Source organism: Pleuronectes platessa, chromosome 7, assembly GCF_947347685.1.
Source record: "Pleuronectes platessa chromosome 7, fPlePla1.1, whole genome shotgun sequence".
Taxonomy (NCBI): domain Eukaryota; kingdom Metazoa; phylum Chordata; class Actinopteri; order Pleuronectiformes; family Pleuronectidae; genus Pleuronectes; species Pleuronectes platessa.
In genome coordinates, this window is record NC_070632.1 from 15,936,871 (window position 1) to 15,960,106 (window position 23,236).

At 42.9% G+C, this 23,236-nt stretch overlaps 2 protein-coding genes across 3 annotated transcripts; one reads left to right on the forward strand and one right to left on the reverse strand.

Moving 5' to 3' along the window:
• The first annotated feature begins 625 nt into the window (after positions 1-625).
• pkp3a (plakophilin 3a) lies at positions 626-14,685 on the forward strand. Of its 2 annotated transcripts, none has more exons than XM_053426922.1 (13): positions 626-931; positions 4,364-4,455; positions 4,943-5,703; positions 7,275-7,398; positions 8,146-8,350; positions 9,456-9,630; positions 10,120-10,237; positions 10,332-10,496; positions 10,578-10,760; positions 10,859-11,012; positions 11,719-11,914; positions 12,091-12,178; positions 13,411-14,685. In XM_053426922.1, exons 1-13 carry the CDS (start codon positions 709-711, stop codon positions 13,450-13,452), a joined length of 2,526 nt encoding a protein of 841 aa, XP_053282897.1. In that variant the 5' UTR covers positions 626-708; the 3' UTR covers positions 13,453-14,685. The 2 variants fall into 2 exon arrangements, with proteins under 2 accessions (XP_053282897.1, XP_053282896.1); XM_053426921.1 differs by lacking the exon at positions 626-931 and adding an exon at positions 1,558-3,749.
• Positions 14,686-15,539: 854 nt separating this feature from the next.
• On the reverse strand, positions 15,540-22,875 carry sigirr (single immunoglobulin and toll-interleukin 1 receptor (TIR) domain). Its single transcript, XM_053426938.1, has 10 exons — positions 22,643-22,875; positions 20,764-21,024; positions 20,299-20,506; positions 20,089-20,216; positions 18,999-19,139; positions 18,766-18,909; positions 18,056-18,158; positions 17,756-17,906; positions 16,959-17,136; positions 15,540-16,104 (listed from the first exon to the last, which is right to left on the reverse strand). The coding sequence occupies exons 1-10, from the start codon at positions 22,704-22,706 to the stop codon at positions 15,935-15,937; spliced, it is 1,548 nt and encodes a 515-aa protein (XP_053282913.1). The 5' UTR covers positions 22,707-22,875; the 3' UTR covers positions 15,540-15,934.
• Positions 22,876-23,236: the final 361 nt, after the last annotated feature.

Consider the following 23,236-nt stretch of genomic DNA (forward strand, 5'->3'; position numbering starts at 1 on the left):
GATACTCCTGCTTTGAAAATGGGTAACATATCAAATGCAAAAGTATTGTATTTATAAAACATATAATCAGTTTAATATTATATTGTCATACATTAAACTACCTGGCCTTAACACAACATGACATTGCATAACATAACATGCTATAGCATAGCATAGCACAACATAGCATAGCATAGCATAGCATAACATAACACAGTAAAAAACAATACAACACAACATCAAACCACACAATATAAAAATACATAACATAACATAACATAGCATTGCAGAGCTCAACACAATTTAAAACAATACAACACAACATAAAACATCACAATATAAAAATACATAACATAACATAGCATTGCAGAGCTCAACACAATTTAAAACAATACAACACAACATAAAACAACATAAAATAGCATAGCATAGCATAGCATAGCATAGTACATAATTTGGTTTGAACAGTTTAATGGAGGTTTATCCAGTGAATTTGGATAAGTCTGTTCATAATGGCAGTACTAACACAGCAGTGTGTACACACACATAAAGACACACACAGACAGATAGCTCACTCACCTGTACGTCAGGTGTCCTCTGCCCCCTAAGGCCCCGCCCCCTGCTGGTGCGCCTCTCAGTCGCCTCCGCCACGTTCAGCGGACACACAACAACCTGTTCGCAGCTGCGCTCTGTCCGGACGCCAGCGTGTCTCCTCCTAACCTTTCCACCATGAGTGTCGTGGGCTCTGAGAATGTCTTTCTGTCCGCCCTGCAGCCCCACACATCCGTCACCAGCTACGTGCTCCCGTCTGAGGTCCGCCTCGGGAATGGGGGCTCCGCGTCGGACGAGGTGTCCAGATCGCGGCGGGTCCAGCAGCAGGTCCAGATGAGAATGGCGGAGAAGTCCACACTTCCGCGTCAGAATGGATCCGCCTCGCATTACGCCACGTCAGGTAAAGAGGTCTCTTAACTCACCTTTTCTCAGGGGAACTGCTCTGGATACATGTTCCTCTCTGTGTCTCTGGATGTGTCCGCTTGGCTGCGCGCACTGAGCGGATCTAGGTTCAGTTTAGAGCGGTCTGTGAATTCAAGGCAGAAGCCCTCAGTGTCCACCCATGTACAGGAGTCAGGTGGCTTTGTGCGCCAGTCTGACCAGTCAGTCTTATAACCATGTTTCCTTCTGCTTTACTCCAAAGAGCTGAACTCTTTTCAAAAATTGTATTTGCTTCTCCACCATATATTCATTCATTCCTTAAAATGGACGATTTATTGATTATTTTTCAATATCTGTGTATTAGAAAACCAGACATATTCTCATTTAAGAGGCTTGAACCTGTGGATTGGTTCCCGTTTTTTCTTAAAAGAATAATCAAACCACCTTATTTGGTTTGAATAATATGTTTCCTGTTTGTTTATTCAACGATTATAAGCTTATTAATTTCTGTTGTTGACAAAACTAACTTAATTCACATTTCTCTAGTAGGCTATGACTCATATCATTGGAAGCTTTTAATAAAACTTTTCAGTTTAAACATGTTTGAATATGTCTGTTGTGTGTGTGTGTGTGTGTGTGTGTGTGTGTGTGTGTGTGTGAGTGTGTGTGTGTGTTGTGTGTGTCGTCTGCTGCATTCCTGCGGGTTTGTTTCTCATCAGGGCAAATCTGTCCATTCAGCTGCTCTGAACTGAACGCAGCAGCGATCGTACAGTGTTCTGTGTGTGTGTGTGTGTGTGTGTGTGTGCGTGGGTATGGGTGTGTGTGTATGTGTATATCTGCATATGACCTGAGAAAGGGTTAATGTGTAACAGGCCCAAACAAGAGCTGCTTTCACGATCCTCCCCGATAGCAGGGTAAAGTGAAAGCCTCCCCCTGTGGGATTGTGTTTCAGGCCTTGCTCAGCTGAAAGGGGCCAACAGTTCAAGAGATACCTGGAAGATGACTGGAGTGTCATTGTCTTCTGTTCAAAGTCTTGAAGTTGTAAAAAGGTGTCTGCGTCGTCAGACAAGGTGGAGGTGGGATTGTTATGTAAGCATCAGGGTGAATGAAAGGTTTCCAGGAGTGTACTTGGGTGTTGCGACACATTTCGTGCAGTAAGAGAAATGAGTCTGGTGGATGCAGTTTGAGTGAATGTAGAAGTCGTGGAGGCTAAAACTTGTTTACCTGTCCCCTAAAGTGTAAAGACATTCCATCACTTTCCATGATGGATGTGTCAAACCGCCGCGAGCTCTCCAAGCACCTCCACGTCAGAGCCTTCCCTAATCAACATCAAACATTCTGGGCTGCGGCTGAGGCAGAAACTGTTTCTCACCCTACTAGTTTTCGGCTTTTTCCCCTCGAGGGGCCAACGCTAGCGGCTTAACAGAGGCAAACATTAAATACTGTCAAGTCATCTCAATCATGTTTTGAAACCTTTTCAAGAAGGAGAGGAAGAATACATAATGACACGGCAGGGAAGGCTGCCATTTCTGTGGTTTGGTGGTTCTAGAGGAGTTAATTGTGATCGGATGTGTTTACACATGAGGGAAACATGCTGAGGGTTCGGCAAAGATCGCCCCTTCCTCTGAATCTAAATGTTCATCCTGCAACAAGTTTCTCTCTATGACAATAACTGGTGTTAATATGTGGACAAGCCTCAGCAGAAAGTAAGAGTGGAAAAAGTTTGTGTGTGTGGGTGTGCGCGACTGTGCAAACCTTTGTGTGTTTGTTGATTCAGTGGACAAAGTTCACTTTTTAAAAAACAACAGGAAGGAAAAAAAAGTTTCCTGATGGAGGAGTTTTCAGGGTGTGTTTGCTGCGTGTTGTAAAAACTGTGGGTCTCAGGTGTGTCGGGCGTTGCCCGGGTTGTGTTGAATCTAGGCCAAGAGATGCCGTTGTGTATTCTTGCTCAGTACAAGTCAAGGGTGTCGGCAAATTTCCACTCTGCTCACAAGTTAGACCTTTCAAATCAAATTCAAGTAGTCTACCTGAAAATCGAATGGCACTCTACCTCAGCTGACACGGTTTCATAACTGTTGGTCTGTCTGTTGCCAGGGTTACGCAATAAACTACTGAAAAGATGTTATTGAAACTGTGGTAAATTGGGTCATGGGCCAAGAAAGAACATATTACCTTTCAGAGCAGATTTGATTTAAGGATCCAGATCTAGGAATTTTTATCACTTTCTGTAACAGGGCAAGATTTGACAGGTTTGGGAAGAGGAAGAAGATATTATAATCAAAAGGTAGAAGCTCATATCTATGAACAGGTGATATAATACAAATAGTTTGTAGAAGATGTCTGATGTCAATGTGTGTGCAATATGGAGAGAAGGAGGCCAGTCAGTCTTGGTGGAGGTATGTACTGAGGGCCCCTCTACTTAGCCAATGTTATCATGAGTACATCATTACTTATCATTAGTACTATTAGTACTAACTATTTTAGTATAGTAATAGTAAGTGCAGGCTCACACAGCTGCACGGCTGTTTGCATGAATGTATCATACCTGGAACAACAGATTCATTCCACGGAGATTTCAATAAGAATCTGGACAGAATTATTGGTTGACATATACACACACACTGAGTTTAATAAACAGGGTTTTATCACTGAACTTTTCTGGTTTCAGTTGACCCAGATATTTGACTCAGCGATCAGCCTCTCAAGGCTCGGACCGTATTCAATGTTTTGCTGCCGTCAGCTTCACCGCTCACACCGACCTGTAGAGGAGGGAAACATTCACACGCTCTCCGTGCTGAGAGATCAATGTGTGTGTCAGTCGAGAAGTATTCTCCCAGGTGAGCGGTAACCAGAGACCTGGTGACTGGACTCCTCCTCCTGTTACAGTCTCGTCCTCAGTCTCCAACTGTAACACAACACCTGCTATTTTTCATGCAAATCATTGTTGTGAATTAGAGAGGCGAGACAGCTCCATGTGTTTTAATCTTCACTCTGGTCCTATGATCATCGTTTTATTTGATCTTTTTTTTCAATTTAAATGTCAAAGTCTGTTATGTTCATGTATAATGTTATAATAACAACCAATTAGATATCCCTGTTAAAACATGAGCTTGTAAAAGTAAACAAGTGTTTATGTTTTTAACTCTGCCAAAGCTTGTCAAGGAGAGCCAGCATTATTCTGCTTCCACCTAAAAATCCGAAAGATATGAATCAAGGTTTCAAGAAGTTTAAGAACTGGAAAAAACATTTCAATCGACTAATTTGGAGCGTCATCTTTTTAAAAAAATGTATTAATAAATTTCTGATTTAAAATATAAAAAAGATATAAAACTTTCACAACAAATGGATTGGAGCTTTTTTTTGTCTTTTCAGAAAATATTTCTCGACTTTTGTAAATGTATGTATTATATTTAGTACTCATGTGTTATTCCTTTTTGTTGCTTTATTTCAGAATACGGTGGCACTTCATCAGTGAAATATCACACCTACAACCCCAACTTCAGCTCAAAGTCTTCCTACATGACCTCCGGCTCCAGAACATTGGTGAGTGCGGCCAGATTATCTCACTGCCTAAACATTTCTTAACACATATCAAACATCACCAGTTCCGGCCCTCTGCTGGTGTCACAGCGGGTCATGAACAGCGCTCAGCACGTGTGGTATTTCACAGGAGGCTGTGATGAGATCAGCTCAGGGTTTTCATGTCCACCCTCTAGATTCCTCTATTTTTGGGATTCAACAGGAAAACGCTGGCTTTATTCCGCTAATGTTTGAGCTCTGAACCTGAGCGTGACCTTGCCTTAACTTGTAGATTTCTAATAGCTGTCTGATACGTCTCATTTAAATTAGTTTAAAAAATCCTCCACGCCTAAATGGTGAATGCTGAGGCCATTACCTTTGATTCCTGACATGTTGGTGATCACATTTAGAAACCGGTGACTCATCGCAAATTCACCCACACATACAGTTCAATACAACACAGAGAATAACTCTGCTCACATTTGATTGTAACAGTTCCTCCTCTCTTCAGCCTCAGGCTCCTCGTGTATCCCAGAGGTCAGGCTTCAGCGCCCGGTCCAGCGGCCCAGATCTGGCCCAGTTCCACAGGATCAGTATTGGAGGTGGTGGAGCTGGAGCTGGTGGTGGTGGTGGTGGTGGTGGTGGGGGTTTTTACAGAGAGGACATGCGCATGGGCAGCTACCAGGGCAACACCAATACCCAGCCCCGAATGGACTCAGAGACCCTCTCTATGCACACAATGCGGCAGCAACCCCAGCCTATGTATCCCTGGATGGTCGATGCCAGCGACGCCGGAAGCTTAGTCTCAGACCGGGACGCCATCTACAACCACCAGTACAGCCAGGGCACGGTAAACGGCTATAGCAGCCAGAAGAGGCAAGGAGGAGGCGGCCTGGCCTACGCGCCAAGCATGCAGCGATCCCTCAGTGGCACTCTTTCCCGTGTCGGAGGGATGGCAGGAGGGGATGCGGAGATCGTCCACCAACAGTCTTTCAAAGGCCCGGCCCACCGCACCATCAACAGGATTACAAACCGAAACCGCCTGAGCATGGGCTCCGTGTCTGGGAGCTCCTACGGTAGAGGAGGGGACATGGTGGACAGGGGCTTCATCGGTTCTGGAGTGGCCTCGGCTTCCCAGGCGAGCATGATGATGCCGCGTCAGGGCACCCTGTCCCGCGCCATGTCAACCAAAAGCATTCAGAGTGTCGGCCGGGGGATGGACATCTTCAATGGGCAGATGGAGATGGGAGCCAGCATGGCTAACCTCAGCGGGTGAGACACTCACACGTTCAGCATTTCCAGTTGAAACAGACGGTGCATTTCATGTTCTCACACTATTATTGACAGAGCCTGCGTGTGTAATGGTAGGTTGAACATATCTGTGTCAGCAAAAAGGTCCACATCCACATAATGACCAACCCGCTGATGCGGACTCATATTAGGAGGTTTAAAATCTGGTATCATGAATAAATATTCTATGATTTTCATTCCCTTATCACGTCCATAGGTGTAGTGCAGCGTGAAGACGCTTTTATCAAAGTATGGAAATAGAATAAAACAAATGGAATGCCGAAGTTTCCAAATTGACATGTAGGGTCAAATGAAATCATATAAAACACATTTTACTTGTGTTCATTCACCTTTATTGCTTTATTAAAACCTACTATATCAGTACTAATACTACTTGGCTAAATTTTTTGCAGCATAATATTCTCTATCAAACTAAACTATTCGTGAAGTCAGTCTAACATTCGATCATGTGGTCAGTTATAGTTTTATGAAAACTCTTCTGCACCGCAGCAGGTAAATAGCCTTTTAAAGGAGCCACGACTCAACCATGCATGCTCATAGGTGTTCTCTGGCACTCTGCACCACACGTCTGATCAAGTCGTAAGAAAAGGCCAGAACCAAGAGTGAAGCGGCTCCTAACTCATATTGTCTGTGAAGCCAAGTGTTTGTTTACTGCACCTTAATCCTCTGTGCCTCTATTGCCCTTAAACCACTGGCAACATGTTCCTTTATTATGACAAACACTGGCCATTTAGGTTTAATTTAGTCTGCGCCACATCCTGATCACCACCCAGCACCAGACTGATTGTGCAAACATTAACACACCGCATGTGTATTACTCCACTGCTGAAAGTAGTTCCCAGTGAATGCTCCATTTGCTTCAGAACATGCAACTTGGGAATGGGGTTTAGATTAGAGAGCTATGGCCTAATCAGATATTTTGAGTGGGAGTTATTGACTGTGAGAACATTATTATTCTGTATGTTTTGTCAGTAAACGCCAATATAATCATCCTGTATCCTTTAATTAGTTCATAATACTCGATGATGGAAATGACAGCTCGACTCATTCGGGTGACTCAGCTTGTTGAATGTGTCTGAGACGTCAGCGGCAGCAGAGGGAAGCTATATGCACCAGTATGATGGTTTCTCAACCATCATGTGTCAGGGGGTCTTAGTGAGGGAGTGTGTGTGTGTGTATGTGTGTGTGTTTTTACTCAGAGCTGTGGATCGGGAGGTGGCTCCATGGTGGTGGAACTGGTTTTGGGTGTGGCAGCTGAGTGTCTGTCCTTGCATTTCACACATCCCGCAGCATGTGGTTAGCCGAGCCGATTCACAGGCCAGTGTCTGATTTGGAAGAAATACAACAGTTTTTCAGACATGATACAAATCATCCGTGATTGATTATAGTAATTATCGCGGCCACTCTGTTGGTTTCACTCAAACATCCAGAGGTCATGCAGAATGTGTGCTATCTTGCAGTACAGCAGCGTGACGACTTCACCAAAATGATTTACAGTCTTGGTTTTAATGAGTATTTTGCTTCTTTGCTAGGATCACCTCCTTGGATATGGCCACAGCTATACAGCACCTGAGGGAGCCCGACCATGATTTACAGGTCCTGGGTGCCGCCTACATTCAACACGAGTGTTACAACGACAACGAGGCCAAACAAGAGGTATTTAAAACAGTTTGTTAAAATTCCTCCAGGTCTCTCCTCTCTGCATTCCGCCCTGAGACACTTTGTTATATAATCGGTTGGCGCCATGATGGATGATCTGGTGACAGGAGGCAGTGACAGCTTTGCTTCTGTTATTTAAATTTAAATGCAGTAAGCATATGTGGACTTTGCCCAGTAAACACGTTGAATGGCTGATTTATAGTAAAGATTAAACCTCTTATCTGCTCTGGCCTCAGTGCTTTTAGCCTGTTGAGGACAGGCAGAGACTTGCGGTCAGTGCGTAATTGTTCCTCTAAAAAGGAAATGTTCTTTTACACATTTAACATATTCAGTCTCTTCGTTGGAGTTAGAGGATGAAGATTATCTACTCTCATATCTATACAGTAAATATGAAGGTTCAGCCAGCAGCTAAAGTTATCTTAGCTTCGCATAAACCCAACAGTCCCCTCATGAAACCACAGTTTCTGGATTTATTTGCAATTAAAAACAGGGGGAAGAGCTAAATAGTTCCAACTCTTAATCACTGCCATGGATACAGTCCAGACCCAAGCAAACATTGCATGAGATGAAACTGAATGTGAAAGATGCTGTTATCAAGATTTGAATCCATCCGAACACTCTTTACGCTTAGTTTCCCTTAAAAGCAAACAAAAAAAACACACCAAATAATAGGAGAAAGAATAAAAAAATAAGCATTAAATGTAAAGTAGACAAATCCTAAGCCTCATGATCTTGTTTCTCCAGGTGCGTCGTTTGAAGGGCATCCCTGAGCTGGTGAGGCTCTTCAACAGTGACAACCAGGAAGTGCAGCGCTACGCCACTGGGGCCACGCGCAACCTCATCTACGAGAGCATGGAAAACAAAGTGGCGCTGATCGATGAGGGCGGCATCCCGCAGCTGGTCGAGGGGCTCAAGGAGAACGACGACGAGCTCCACAAAAACATCACAGGTAGGAAAAAAAACAGATTTCAGACAAAAGTAGGACACGACGAGCGGAGCAGGTTTCTCACAGCTTGCCGGGGACATTCGCCTCCAGCAGCCTTGAATGCTGATTAGTTGGTGTTTGGATGCAACGTGATCTTGGCCTGTGATGTCCTTGAAATACCTTGGGCAAAGACTAGCATTTTGAAAGTGATACTATACCACACCCGGGAAGGATCGCAGGAGAATCCAGATAGTCGGTATTTACTGTAAATAAAGTCCCAGTTCGTTTTGTTTTCTTAAAAAGGGAGTGGAAACTCTTTTCATTATATCAGCATTCTTTCTCTCAGTGGTTGTGCTTTCATTTCCTCTTTATTTGACATTTACGTCTGTCGGGGCAGCAACAGCCCGAGTCTGAACAAGTTTAGTTTCCTCTTGTCTGGTCTGCATCTGCATCATCGTCTGTTGTCAGCAGAAGCGATCGCACTTTCTCACTCAGTGACTTCTTGAAAATTAAAGAAAAAGACGGATATTGCAAGCCCGACTCCAGGGTGGAGATGTAAGAGGAATGCAGTGTGTTAGTTGAGCACACAAAGGTGGAGCTGTTATCTTTTCTATAGGGTGTGTGAAGAGGAGGATAAGTTACAGTGTATCTGCTCCTTGATGAGCAGAGGCCCCGTCTTTGTGACCTTTGAGCCACAGTGATTTATTTCTACTGCACTGCTATAGCTTGTGTCGATGGCGCATGTAAAGGAAAAAGTAATCTTTGGGAAAGTGATAAATAACAAAGCAGATGGGCCTTTTCCAGATTTGTAGGTTCAACTGTCTCATAGAAAGACCGGTCATCCTAAAATAACGAGTTCAGGACCAATTCGATTTTTATGAACACGAAGCTACATCCATCTTCTCACCCAACTCTCCACAAGAAAGACAATAAGTGTGTTTTTCAACTGCAAAGGATAAAAATCACCATGGTTCAAATGAAAATTTAAAGCCTTCCGACATCGTACATGAGAAATAAAAAGTAAAAAAGTCGGCAGTAATGTGGTAAAAGGACAATAATGCTTGAATTTGTTGCTGACCTGTCCCTGATGTGTGTGTTTGTGTGTGTGTGTGTGTGTGTGTGTATGCAGGTATTCTGTGGAACCTTTCATCCAAAGACAACCTGAAGGAGAAACTGGCCCGGGAGACGCTTCCTGAGTTGACCGAGAAGGTCCTCATCCCTCTGTCCGGCGGCGGAGACACTGAGGACATCTATCAGTCCGCCTCCGAGGCCGACATCTACTACAACACCACGGGTTGCCTCAGGTGCACTTACATTTTTCTGCTACCCATCGCTGCAGCTGCAAAATGTCACTGAATTAGTTGTTTTTTCGTTCTGGCTTGCGCCTGCTTCTTCTCCCATGACCACACTTGTGAGGTCAAACCAGTCCTGCAGGCCGCTGGAACTCATGTGTCGGCTGAAAGCCACTGGAGCTCTCACCACACCCATTACTCTTCACTGCTGTTTGAAGAAGCCCGCATCGCTCTAGCCGCTTTTGTTCGGCTCTCTCTGTGTGCACACCTGAGGGCTTTAATGAATACCTTTGCATGTGGGGAATATTTGCAAAGCTTTCTGCAAAATATTGATCTACTCTTAAATTAAATTATTGATTTAATAAAAAAAATGTTCTTAAGCTGAAGCATCGTGCCAAAAGTGGAAAAACCCAACCATGCCAAACTCTGCTGTGCCCCATTTGCATCTAATGAAACGCATGACTCCTGACTGACTTGTATCTGTAATGACTGTGTGTGCAGGAATCTGAGCTCTGTGAACGAGAAGACCCGTCAGCAGATGAGAGAGACCCACGGACTTGTGGACTCTTTGGTCGCCTACATCAAGTCCTCCCTCGATCAGAACAAGGCAGAAGACAAGGTGAGAGCGTCTGGAGACTGAGCCTCATTTGAACAGCATCTCTTCAACCCACGTCTGACCTTTACTGTGTGTATCTTTGCGTGTGTGATCTTAGGGGGTGGAAAACGCAGTGTGTGTCTTGCGGAACCTCTCCTACCAGCTCTACAGTGAGATGCCTCCATCCGCCATGATGCGCCTGGAAGGACCGACCAGGGATCAGGACTCAGGGATGGGCGAGGCCATTGGTTGCTTTACACCCCAGAGCAGGAAAGCTAAAGACGTACGTACCTGTTGGACTTGTGGCTTTTTGTGTCCAGGACCCAGACCCTCCATCTCACCTCTGTCTTCTTGTGTGTAACAGAGAAAGCCCCAGGATCTCTCCACTTTCAGCGAGGTGGCACGGGTGCCGAAGGGCGTGGACTGGCTGTGGCACCCTCAGATAGTCGGGTTGTACAACCGCGTGCTGCATCAGTGCGAGATCAACTCCACCACCCGCGAGGCAGCTGCCGGAGCTCTGCAGAACATCACAGCCGGAGACAAGAGGGTAAGAAGCATATGTTTGTCAGTTAACCTGTGGGAACACTTGAATGCTATAATGTTAGTTTGTCTCATTTATGAGTTATTTTCCTCTTTGTCCTGCAGTGGGCGTCAGTACTGAGCCGGTGGGCTCTGGAGCACGAGCGCATTCTGCCAACGCTGCTGGACCTGCTACGTACCAACAAGGACCTGGAGCTGCGTTCCCTCACAGGCCTCCTCCGAAATCTGTCCCGCCATGCCAACGACAAGGGCGACATGGGTTAGTCTTCCATTTTTCCTCCATGATTTGTCTGTTTTAAAGTATTTGTTGTATCACATGTGAGACAAACTCTAATTTGGCACATTGGATGAAGGCACACTTCTGGCTCGTGTTCTATTCACATGTGTTTAGCCCCTTTCAGCTTGTCTGTGTGATTCCCTTCACTTTTATATCATGGAAGCAAAATTATCTCTGATCATTTGAACCTTCAAAGCTACTGACAATCTATTTGGGAAATTTTACACACATTTTATATTATTATTTAAAATTGCACCCAATTCTTGGCATTGAAATGTTGTATTTTTATTTTGTTTGTGTTGTTATGATAATATCTGGATGAATAATTGTAATCTGTTAAGCTCAAAACTAGATCCTGAAGAGTTAAGGATGAGAAATTCAAATGAGAACATCCAGGATACCAAGAATAATGGAGTTAAGCATTAATTAATAATAATCTTAAATATTTAATACTAGAGCTGCAGCAATCAAGATTTAATTATCTCTCAATGAGACATTCAGTTGTTCTGTACAATCAGGATAGTGTAGGAGTTGATTGACAGCAGTCTGTACATAAGCAACATGTCAACTTTTTGGCAGGAACCTTTACATGTTCACAAAGAATATCATTGCAAATGGTAAATAGCTGATTGTTTCCGAGGTCTTAAGAAATGCAGTGTTATCTAACATTACATATTTCAATATTCAGCAACGAAGGTTGTAAACCTACTGGTGACCAAGCTGCCAGACAATGAGCACCAGCAGGAGCCGTCCAGCGATGTAGTGGTGAACATCTGTGGTATTCTCAACAACCTGGTGACGGGCAGCTCTTTAGCAGCCAGAGACATCAGCTTTCACAACGGCCTGCCCAAACTGGTCGCCATCAAGAACTCGACTGGCAGCAGGTGAGTGGTCGTAACTTGGCGATGGTTAAAACATTCTGTATAAGTCTATAGATAACATGAGTCCTGTAAAACATATCTAAACATTTACATGACATTGGATACCGAATGTTGCTCAGAATGTTGCAGCCTGTCGTCTCACACGAGGTCATTTCTGACGACCCCTTGTTTTTTTCCAGCGCTGGGAAGATGAAAGCAGCCAAAGCAGCAGCCACAGTTCTCACCAACATGTTCCAGTACAAGAAACTGCACAAAGAGTACAAAAAGGTGAGACAACGTGGAATGACAATATCGCCCCCCAGAAAAAACGAACATTTATAGTTCTTTTTTCTGAATAATAAGTGTGATGAAAGGACAGACTCACTTCTAGTATTGAATATTACTGAACCATGATATAGGTCATAAATATATTATAAAAGGAGTAACCCATAACCCCATATTGAAATGTACTAACATTTTTCTTCATAGAAGAATTTTGTTTCTTTTCTGACTAAACCTTCCGACCTCGGTCATCGGTCAGCTTATTTACAGACATTATATTCATATTTTAGACAAAATGAATATTTATAAAACACACACCTGTGTTGGGCGACTATTGCCCTCTAACCGGAAGGTCGTCGGTTCGAACCCAGTCTTCCCCAATCCGCATTGCCAAGTGTCCTTGGGCAAGATACTGAACCTCAAAATTGCCCCCTTCACGTCGAGAAAAGGCTGCTTATAGTTTGACTGAATGAATGTGTGTGCACAATGTTTTCAGTTAAGTACAAAACACTGGCAGGGACAGTGAGTGTTGACAATGATAAGTAGAACATTTTCTCTGTATAGGGCCCCACCCTCATTTCGATGTCTGTGTGTGTGTGGGTGTGTGTGAGCTTGTTTGCCTGTGTGTTGAAGCGTAAAAATGAGTGAAAGTAGAAGAGATTGTGTGTGTGTGTGTGTGTGTGTGTGTGTGTGTGTGTGTCTTTACGAGCTGGATGACCGTCCCCACTCTCTGCGATTCCCGTATCATTTGGGTAGCACATGTTCAAAACCTGTATTTGTCCCTTCTCAACTGCTGCTCTTTCAACACACTCTCACACTCTCACACCCAGTAAGGCAGGTCCAGGTTTACTGCCTTGTGCAGATCACGACTTGCCCCACCCAAGGGTGCGGTGCTGAGTTTCCTAATGAACAAGTCACGACAGAACAAAAAAATTGTAAATGTTCATTTCACACTTTGTATATATATATATTCTATAATATTAAATATACTTTAACAAGGTTATGTACACGTGCCAAAATGTATGTTTATATTTAAACGTTGAATTATTCGACCCTGGATTACACTGCATTGCGAGGGCAGAGGTCACTCCAGCTAAACTTCCAACATTCCAATGAGCTGTAGTTCACACCACAACACTGTGGTGGGAAGTATATCAACCATGTGGAGAAATAATTAAAACAATCCTGCATAATCATCTCTCTGTGTTTCATGTCTATTTTTCTTCTTTGCTTTACAGAAAGGGTTCGTACGACAGGATTTTGATGATTTGCTGATTTAAAACAAGTCCGACAGGTGATGTGTTGCACGTCCACTTCTAAACCACCCATCAGTCCTGCACTCTACCAGCATTCTATGGGAGAGCAGTAAATAAACTCTTCATTCAATCCAAAGATAATAGATTTTTTTATAATAAGAACCCACCAGGGATAGAGGATCGACCCGCTGGAAGAAAAGAGCTTCTGTCTATTTTAAAAGTCAATGAACTTTTGTAAGAAATGTGGTCCAGCTATGAGGGACTATCGATGGACTCTGATACAAATGTGTGCACCTTAAAATCTCTTTGTTGGAGCTGTGTGAGTGTGAGTGTGTTTGTGTGTGTGTGTGTGTGTGTGTGTGTGTGTGTTTAGTGCAGAATCAGGGATTTTTTTTCTTCAGGGCTATGTGTATCCAGATAAAATGCAAACAGCTGTTTGTTTTGCTGCCCTTTTTTAAAACTTTTGTCAAACTCCTAAATGACAACTTGCATGACACTTGTGCCTTTTTCTTCTCGTTGCACTTATTTCATAGCATTAAATGTCGGTACTAACGTGGCATTCTTCTTGTAAATAATGCTCTTTTACACAGAAATCACATGTTTGAATAAGTGTAGCCTTGTACTTTGTTTTTTTGGACAAATGTGTGTATTAGTGTCAAAATTATAACGCGTAGTTATAAGTGAATGTATGTCAGAGGAGATATCTAGATATACCATTTGCAGAGATGTAAATAGATAATAATTCAGAAATCTGGGGATAAAGATTGTGCCTCCTAAGTGGACCTTTGTATTTAGTTGTGGGCTTTTTCTAGTTGCAAAATCTGTCTTGTCGTATAAAATGCTGTGTGATCACAGTTTTAATGAGAACTCATAAAGTAACATCAAATCCGTCTCCTTCTTGTTTTATATAACTGCTGTTTGTCTAATGTAATAAATGGTGCGAGTAAGAAAAACAGGGTTGGAAGGATACAGTCTTACCTTTGTTGACGGAACAAATGCAATATTTGTTTAGTGTATTAGACCATTTGCAAAATGTAACACTTTTCAGATTGAATTTATTTAGATTGGCAAAATTGAATTTAAATAAATCGACTTGTGCAAGTTCATTTAAAGAAAATAATTGTTACGAAAGTGTGTATGTGTCTTTGTTGGCGTTTTGAAAAACACTGAGTTCTCATATTTGCTTTTGCGTTGTATTCAGGCACGTGGATCATCTGTATCTTTTTCAGCTAATAAAGAAAAAATGTGGAAATGAAATGTCTTGTAAGCATTTTTTCATGCGTGTGAGCGCCGCAGCGTTTATTGCTGTGTAGCTGTAAAAGTACCGACATTAACATGGTGCAATGTTGGCCACTCCTTGTTTACATATTTGATCCTGCTCAGACAGGAACAATACCAGACCTTCCCCTGCCTCGCCCTTATTTCAGCTTGTTTTTTTATTGCAGGTACAAACACACACACACACACACACACATTACTCTGCCCTCTGCTGGACGACTATGTCAAATCTCATGGATTAAAACAATTTCTAAGCGTTTACATTAAATCGATTCTTTCCCTGATTGACACAAACTTCAGATCCTCAAATGTTTTTCCCAACAGTAGAAAATACAAAAAACATGAAACATCAATCATAGGTGAAAGGAAATATATAAAACGGTTATATTTAGATTCAGTGATGCCGGTAACGCGCTACTTAGTAACGCGTTACTCTAATCTGACCACTTTTTTCAGTAACGAGTAATCTAACGCGTTACTATTTCCAAACCAGTAATCAGATTAAAATTACTTGTCCAAGTCACCTTGCGTTACTATTTCGGTATTTGTGGTTAGCCCGCTGGGCACGTCCTGCGGCTGGGGGAGCAGTCGCCCTGTCGCCCTCCTCACCACGCCGCCGGAGGCTCGGTGTGCGGCACGCCTCGACGTTTTTTTAGGGGGGGAGGTGCTCATCCGCGGTGCGGGGGCTTTCCTTCTAGTATGCCGCGGGGCGGTGTCCGTCGGCGCTGCGGAAGGCGGGGACCGGTTGGAGGGGACCGGGTACGGCGGTCGGCGGCAGCGACTCTGGACGCGTGTCGGTCCCGTCAGATCACCTCAGCTACAGCGCCCGTTGGGGGAACCCTCCGTTCGCGCGGGGGGGGGGGGGGGGGACCTCCGGCGGTGTCTAATAAAGTTAGTGTTGGCAAAACCGGTTGTCATTTTTATGTTGAGGCGGCGGGGGTGTTGTCGGCAGCTGCTGAATGTAACTAATAAAGTAACTTGTAATCTAACTTAGTTACTTTTAAAATCAAGTAACCTGTAATCTAACTTAGTTACTTTTAAAATCAAGTAACTTGTAAAGTAACTAAGTTACTTTTTCAAAGTAACTATGGCAACACTGTTTAGATTTTTAACAACACATCATAAAGAAAAAGCAAAATATTTAACTGCATAACAGGGATCAATATAAAGCCACGCCGATGGAGATCTTCATATAGGTGGTCAGTGTCAGAGATGAGGGTGGTGCGGCTCATATGTCCTCAGAGACCAGGCAGTAGAAGTCTGTGCGGGCTCCGTAGTTGCGTGAGCCCAAGTCGGACACGTCGATGTCCGAGGGTCGGGGCTCAGTGGCTGTGACGGGGGCAGCAGGGAGGACGGGAGCTTTTCCGGCCCGGGCCTTGTACACAGGGAGGCGGAGCCCTGCAACAGAAAGAGAAAAAGGTGGATGAATCCAAATTAAAAATATCAATGAAAATTTTGGGTTTTTTTCTACCTTTTTGTGCTGTTTAAACTGTGATTTTATTTTTATGTAACTCACACAAACTTATAGTTCGGTGACATGACACCACGCCTTCATACAGAGCTTGACTAATTGAGATAACATGTCATATAATTATAGCATTTACTGCTGAGAACTTTGATAACGTGGAAACGGCCGCCATTATACACTGATATTATCTCAATATAAACAGATAGAGAACTAGTCTGGTAATAAAATGAGTTATAAAATCCACCTACTGACACAACTGACGCTCACTGATGAACAAGGACTGCTTCATTTCATTCATTTTACCGCTTTGAAAGAGAACATGTTGTCCAGGTTATCTCTGATCGACCTCCCCTTGACACAAGGTTTAAAAATGGTGTATTTGTAAAAATGCCCGCACCAAATCCCATATAAACAACCTGCGGTTTTATCCTGGGTAACTCTATTGGGGTTGATTGGATGATTTATCTTTGGAAGAAGTCTGATAGACTTTTTCCAACAAAGTAAATACACATATCACCATCACAGACAAGCCAATACAGCAGATATGTTCAAGTTGATCAAATATTGTGATTTCCTAATATGGAATTAATTGTATTGAATTTTAAACTTGTACATAGAACCTGATACTTCTCACCCTAATTTGTGCAAGTTATTTCAACTTCATAAGATGTTTCTTTAATTTGCATTGGTAAAAAGAATTAGTTTTTTTAGTATATGCAAAGGTATTTGCATTGTCATAAAAAGAGTCAGGAGTGAATGTTATATTAGTGACTAGTGCTCTTACCCAGATCTCCAGCCGGGTCAATATCTGAGTTGCAGTTTAGGTAGTCGGGTTCGAGGCTCAGCATGGGGTCTTTGTCGTCTTGAAGCATAGTCTGTGGGTCGCCTGCGTACCCAGTGTGGAAGGGGACCTGGCGAGGCATCGATAAGTCCAGCTCCTTCCAGAAGACTGAGGAAGGAGTCTGTGAGCACAGGGACCAAACATAACACAGTGCTGTTAGAGTCAGACTGAGACATTAATTATTCATGAACCATAAATAGCCTTGCTCGCTAATATCGTATTATATAGTACTGTATGTACTGTGCATACATATTAATATCCATTAAATGACACATTTTGTTAAAATAAAGTTAAAATAGCATAATATGTTGTTGGCAAATGATTTAACAATATCAGAACCGTCCAGACTGTCTTGTCTGTTTTTATTTGGATTTGCAATGTAGAATCTGATCAAACCACATCCACAAAGTCCTGAGGAAGCAGATTACATGAGTGACTTCTGAATTCTGATATTTAATGTTTTAGAGGAAACTAAAACCAAGTTTACACAAGATTTAAGGCATCTACAAAACTGTTGTTTTATATTCAAATCATTCAATATCATCTGTGAATCCCTTCAAACGAAAGCCAGAGAGACGCAGGGGAAAGCCTAGATGTCAGATATAACATTTATAAGGTATTCTGCGTAAAGAGCAATATATTCTGTCAACGAGGTTGACTTACAGTAAATACTACCCAATACAGAATCATAATAACGGTGTTTAAACTCCCCCCAGATGCATTTTTACAGTGGCTCTCACCACAGAGTTGTGTCTCCAGGTGAGGACAGTGAGGCGGTGCTGCTGCTCACTCAGCTGCTCCTTCACCTCAGGCCTCATGCGTTTGGACTGACCCTCCAACATGATGAAGATGGGCCGCTGACAAATCTCCAACAAGTGCAGAAAGCCCTGTCTAAAAAACACACACACAGCAACAGTGTCATGTATACACATAGACAGTTAGATACATCACAACAACACTTACATTGAGCAGTACATTGTAATGATGCCATATTAATTTAGCTCGGGCGTGTGTGTGTGTGTGCTGTTTGTGAGTCGGACCTGAAGTTACTGCAGCACCAGTCCTGCTCAAGGTAAGCATGAGAGAGCAACACGATGAGACGCCGGGAACGACTCATGTTCATCAACAGCTCTGCAGAAGGTTCTGGAGACACAATGTGTATTGTTTAAAGAAGCAAAATCATTGTAATCTTTTTTTCGGCTCAATTTTTTCCTATGATTACTAGAATATAGTCTTTTTTTCACTTTGATAAAGTATATTAACATATTGGACCCAAAACCACACCAGAAACATAAAATCTGTAGCGGGATCCTGGAAAATTATGTGTTTCTTGCTATGAAAACCAATCATGCTAAATAAATAAATAAAGATATTATTATAAAACTGAAAGAGCATCTTCAAGTGTTTCTCAATTTGATGAAAATGACACCTGCTCAATCTTGGATACGTTTAGGGACATGTAAATATTTATATCAAATCTATATCATCGTATTTCCATTTTTGCTTGGCCTATAAACACCATAAACAAACTAGCAAGTATCAAGTCAGCACTTTTGACTGGAGTTGAGAAGAGCACTGCATGTGGCTCTGTTCTATAACCTGGGACAGTCATGTGGTTTGATCATGCTGCTATGATAGGAGACTCCTGAGAGTTAATATTTTTGCTAAATGTTGCCGTAACAGTTAAAAACAAGAGAAAAATAACAGCCCAAAATTTGCAAGACAGGATATTTACGAAGTTTGAACTGACCTCCGCCAGGTAGGATGTCGTTGTCATTGAGATGCACTTTGTAGCCACTTTTATTTTCCAGGTGAGGTTTGAGAATAAAGTTGACAAACTTCCTGTCATAGTCGTTGCTCACATAGGAGATGTAGGCATCATATAATTTCCCGTCTGATGACACAGAGAAACACAAACATAGTAGTGTGACTTTACTGCTGCATCATCTTTGGTATTTAATGGCACCTCAGCATCAGTCTCACCGTTGAGCTCATAGTCTCCGTAGGAGTTCCTGTACCACAGTTTGATGTTCAGGTGACACCTGGAGTAGACGACAGCAGCTACAGCCAGGAGGACGAGGAGGAAGACGGCTGCAATGACAGCAGCTGTGTGGCTGGGTCTGTCTGAACACAAACACAAATAATAATATGAAAAAAGCAAACAATAGATGATTTCTGTTTGTAGAGTGTAACTGAATAAACAAATTATTAATGCATAATCAATTCAAAGATGAGTGATATTATTTCAAATTAATTCATGTTGAAAATCCCAAGGATATTGAACTGGTAACACTAGTCCTGACATATTAAATACTGGGCCAGGGTCCTTGCTATAGTTTAATATGCTATGAGACAATAGGTGCCTTGTGTGGAGCTGGCCGGTTTAAATCATAGACCGTTTAAAGATGTGCAACATGTCAGCTTCCTAAAAGTGAATGTCTCGATTGCCCCCTGGTGGCTGGCTGTAGAATAGGTCATAATTCCCTCCCCCATGTTATTGATACGTCATGGACCAGACTAACAAACTTAGTTTTTACGACACTGGTGTTTGTTTGAGTGCTAATTTTTCTGTTACATTTGGTTTAAAAAAAAAAATCTGTTTTTTTATGCTATGAACATACTGTATATAATGTATTTATTTATTGCTTTCTTTAATCACTTTAATCAGTGAGTGTTTATCTACCTTCTTACAATCAGTTTTCACAGCCGTTATCCTGTTCATCGTCTTTTTGGGTTTATACTGAGGATATTTTGGCTTCATTTCTGGATAGCCTGAGCAGGCGGAGACCTGTCGTCCATTTTTATATACAAACTATAGTTTAAATACACTGATCACAAGTACAGTTTTATATGATTTATGTTATAGGTAAACTACAGGACATATTCTGTGCCACATTCTATCTTTGTAATCTTCTGTCCCCATATTCTCTATGATCTGTATTGTCAAGTTTGGGTCTTTTTGTTTGTTTTTCATTTTTTATTAAATTGAATTGGTGTGTAAATTTTTACACAATATGCCACAAGATGCAAAACATCAGAAACCCAGCATTTACTGTGTCCTGAGTTTTCTTACTTGAATTTTGCAGGCTGAAAACAGAGGAGACATTCCTCACTGTGCAGCTGTAGAGCCCAAAATCCTCCAGCTCCTTGATGGGGATCACCAACACACTGTTCACCATCAGCTGGCCGGCAGCAGGAGACCTGATAAGCAGGACAGACAACTCAGTTTACCATCACCCTCAAACACATCACGGTAATAATGTTGTAAAGGTCTTAAAATCACCATGAGGAGGTGTTCTGGGTGTAAAGAGTGAGGTTGGAGAGCGATCGACCATCTTTACTCCACTGCAGCGAGTTGTAACATTCCTCCGCAGTCTGGTCCCAGAGGAGGAGAGCAGTGCAGTTCAGTGTCACTGAGGTTCCCACATTCCCCCACAGTCTGTTCAGGCCTGCGCTGGGTTCAAATGCAGGTGCTTTTGAACACTGGGGCTCTGTGTAGAGACATACCACTGTTATCTGTGTTCACTGCTGGAGCTGCAAACAATAGAGGCCTTTATCACATGGCCTAGAAAGACACGCTGAAACAAAATGCCTCCATGCAGGTGCAGACAGAGGATTCAAGTAGGCCCTTTACTCCCCATATAAACTCTCAGTTTACTTCAGAGACAAATAATAGCTTATCAGGAGAGCTGCACGATTAAAGTATCAGGGTTTTTGGTGACATCATGAAACTGTAAGCAATACTTACCCTTAACTACGAGTCGCACGGTGAATGAGGCTGTGCCATTGCCCTGTTGCATACACGTGTAATTCCCTTGGTCTTCCAAGGAGAGACGGGTAAACTCCAGGGAGGCGTTCCCCTCCTGATGGTGGAGCTGCTGACAGTCCTTCTGCCAGGTGAGCCGCGGCGGAAGAGGCGCCAAAGGGCAGTTCAGCCGATATGGAGGCCCCTGCTGCCCCGTGTAGACCATCTGTTCCTTAAACCTGCTCTCATCCACGCACGTCTGAGCTACAAATACAAACACAGAGGGGGCTGACACAGTGGTCTTCATGTGAGGGGGGAAACAATGCAAGGTTTTCTGTTCCAACAATGGTTCTGATGCTCAGGGAAATTTGTATCAACCCTGCACCAGTGCTCCCTTATTCCAAGAACCTGCTTTAACCTTAAAAACGGTGTCAGCGACCCACTGTTTCAAAATATATATTAATAGATCAAAAAAACATATTTAAACTATATTGAACATAGGCTTTATTGTGGGTGTGGCTTCCTCCCACAGTCCAAAGACATGCAGATTGGGGGTTGGGTCGATTGGAGATTCAAAGTTGGCTGTAGGTGTGAGCGTGAGAGTGGATGATTGTCTGTCTCTGTAGGTTGGCCCTGTGATGTGCTGGTGACCAGTCCAGGGTGAATCCCGCCTTTCGCCCCAACGTCGGCTGGGATTGGCTGCAGCTCCCCCCACGACCCTCGAGACGCTAAGTGGTATAGATAATGGATGGATGGATGGAAGGAGCTGCAATAAGGCCAATACTCCATCTAAGTATAAAGGGATAGTTCACTGACAAATTTAAAATCAATGATTATTTCCCCACCACAATGCGATGGTGGGACAACGGCTGCATCATTACTTCTGGTAGCGCCAAAACGCTGTTTGGAGTCATATTTAAATGTCGGGGATAATGGACACTCGGATGACAACACAGTAGCAGTATTGAGGCAGTTTATTTTTTTCTGTTTGAAGAAGTAGTCACCCGTTACTTGACTTGTACTGGATTTGGCTCCAACGCTGTTTACCCCTGAAACTCCAAAAGTGTTTTTCGTGGGCTCAAACCCTTCACCCACTCCTTCACCGTCATAGTGATGAGTGGATAATGAGTGAATTAAAATGTTGGGGTGAACTATCCCTTTAAGGAAAGTATTGAGGCAGAAGAACTTCTACTTAATGCGAATAAATACTTTCAATGTTCAAACACTTTTAAAAGGCTTTGTTTCTTTCAGCGAAAACACAACAGCCTGTGGAGATAAACATTTAACGCAAACTCTACATCAGACTGTGTTTAGCTTCAGTGGAGCTAAGGACACGGAGTGAGTCTGTAATGGAGCATGAAGGTGATCCTGTTTACTCTCTCACCCTCTGAGCTAATGTGTGTTTAGCTAAATACAAAAAAAAAAATCTTGTCAGTTGGAAAGTCACGTGCCCTGCAAACAACAGGACACAATAGAAAGTTATTCAACAAACTAACGCCTCAATAAATATGGACCTGTTCTTTGACATGTATTCAGCGCATGTGCACCTTGTGAATCACGTGACCAAAACCCACAACCTGCACAACTGCTCCCTCTGGTTTTCCCTGACTTTACTTTGACTTTATACTTTTTCAAAGCAGTTTCCTAAACACACGGGTACACTTCCGGGTCCAAAGGACAGGTGAGGTCCTCGTGTTGCCAAGCGACAGCATGTGACCCTTCTGTTTATTCACCCAGATGGACTCACTATAATATATATATATATAAAGGTCATAACAGAGATTCGTGCCCAGCATATAGTTTAAAGCTATGAACACATTCACATTGTAGATGTTTAACTACATGTCTCCTGTCTGAAGGAGTCACAATAAGAGGAACTCACCCTGACTGAGGAGGCTCCATGAGCCGGTGCTCAGCAACAGGAGAGCGGCTACGATCCGCGCCATGAGCCGCCGCTCTGCTCCTCCGGCTCCGTCCTCCGCTGAGAGATGAACCGACACGTGTGAGTTTCTTGTCTCTACATCACATCCTCGGAGACCCAGTGACAGTTAGTGACAGTTCAGTGACATGGAGCGGAGCCGAGCTGCACCTGGACGGACCTGAAACTCAGCTTCCCATTGGCTCCCCCGTGGCCACGTGGCGGCAGCGCTGACTTCCACCTGCGCTGCGGTGAAACTTTTTTCTCCTGTACCGTATAAAAGTTTTCGCTTTATTCTGTACGAGGTTTACTTATGGATTTTAGTAAAAAAAAATCTGTAAATTCACTGTTTATCTACATGTTTGACCGAATGGATCCCCCCCCCTACTCCGCTCCCACTCACAACAACAACCAGAGGGCACAAAAAAGTAGATCAATATATAATAATAACAATAACAATCATAATTATAATCATAAATTAAGAGAAAGACAAAAAATAAGCCGTGGTTATAAACGGGTATGTGATAATAAATTGTTCGGGTTCTTTAACATTATACG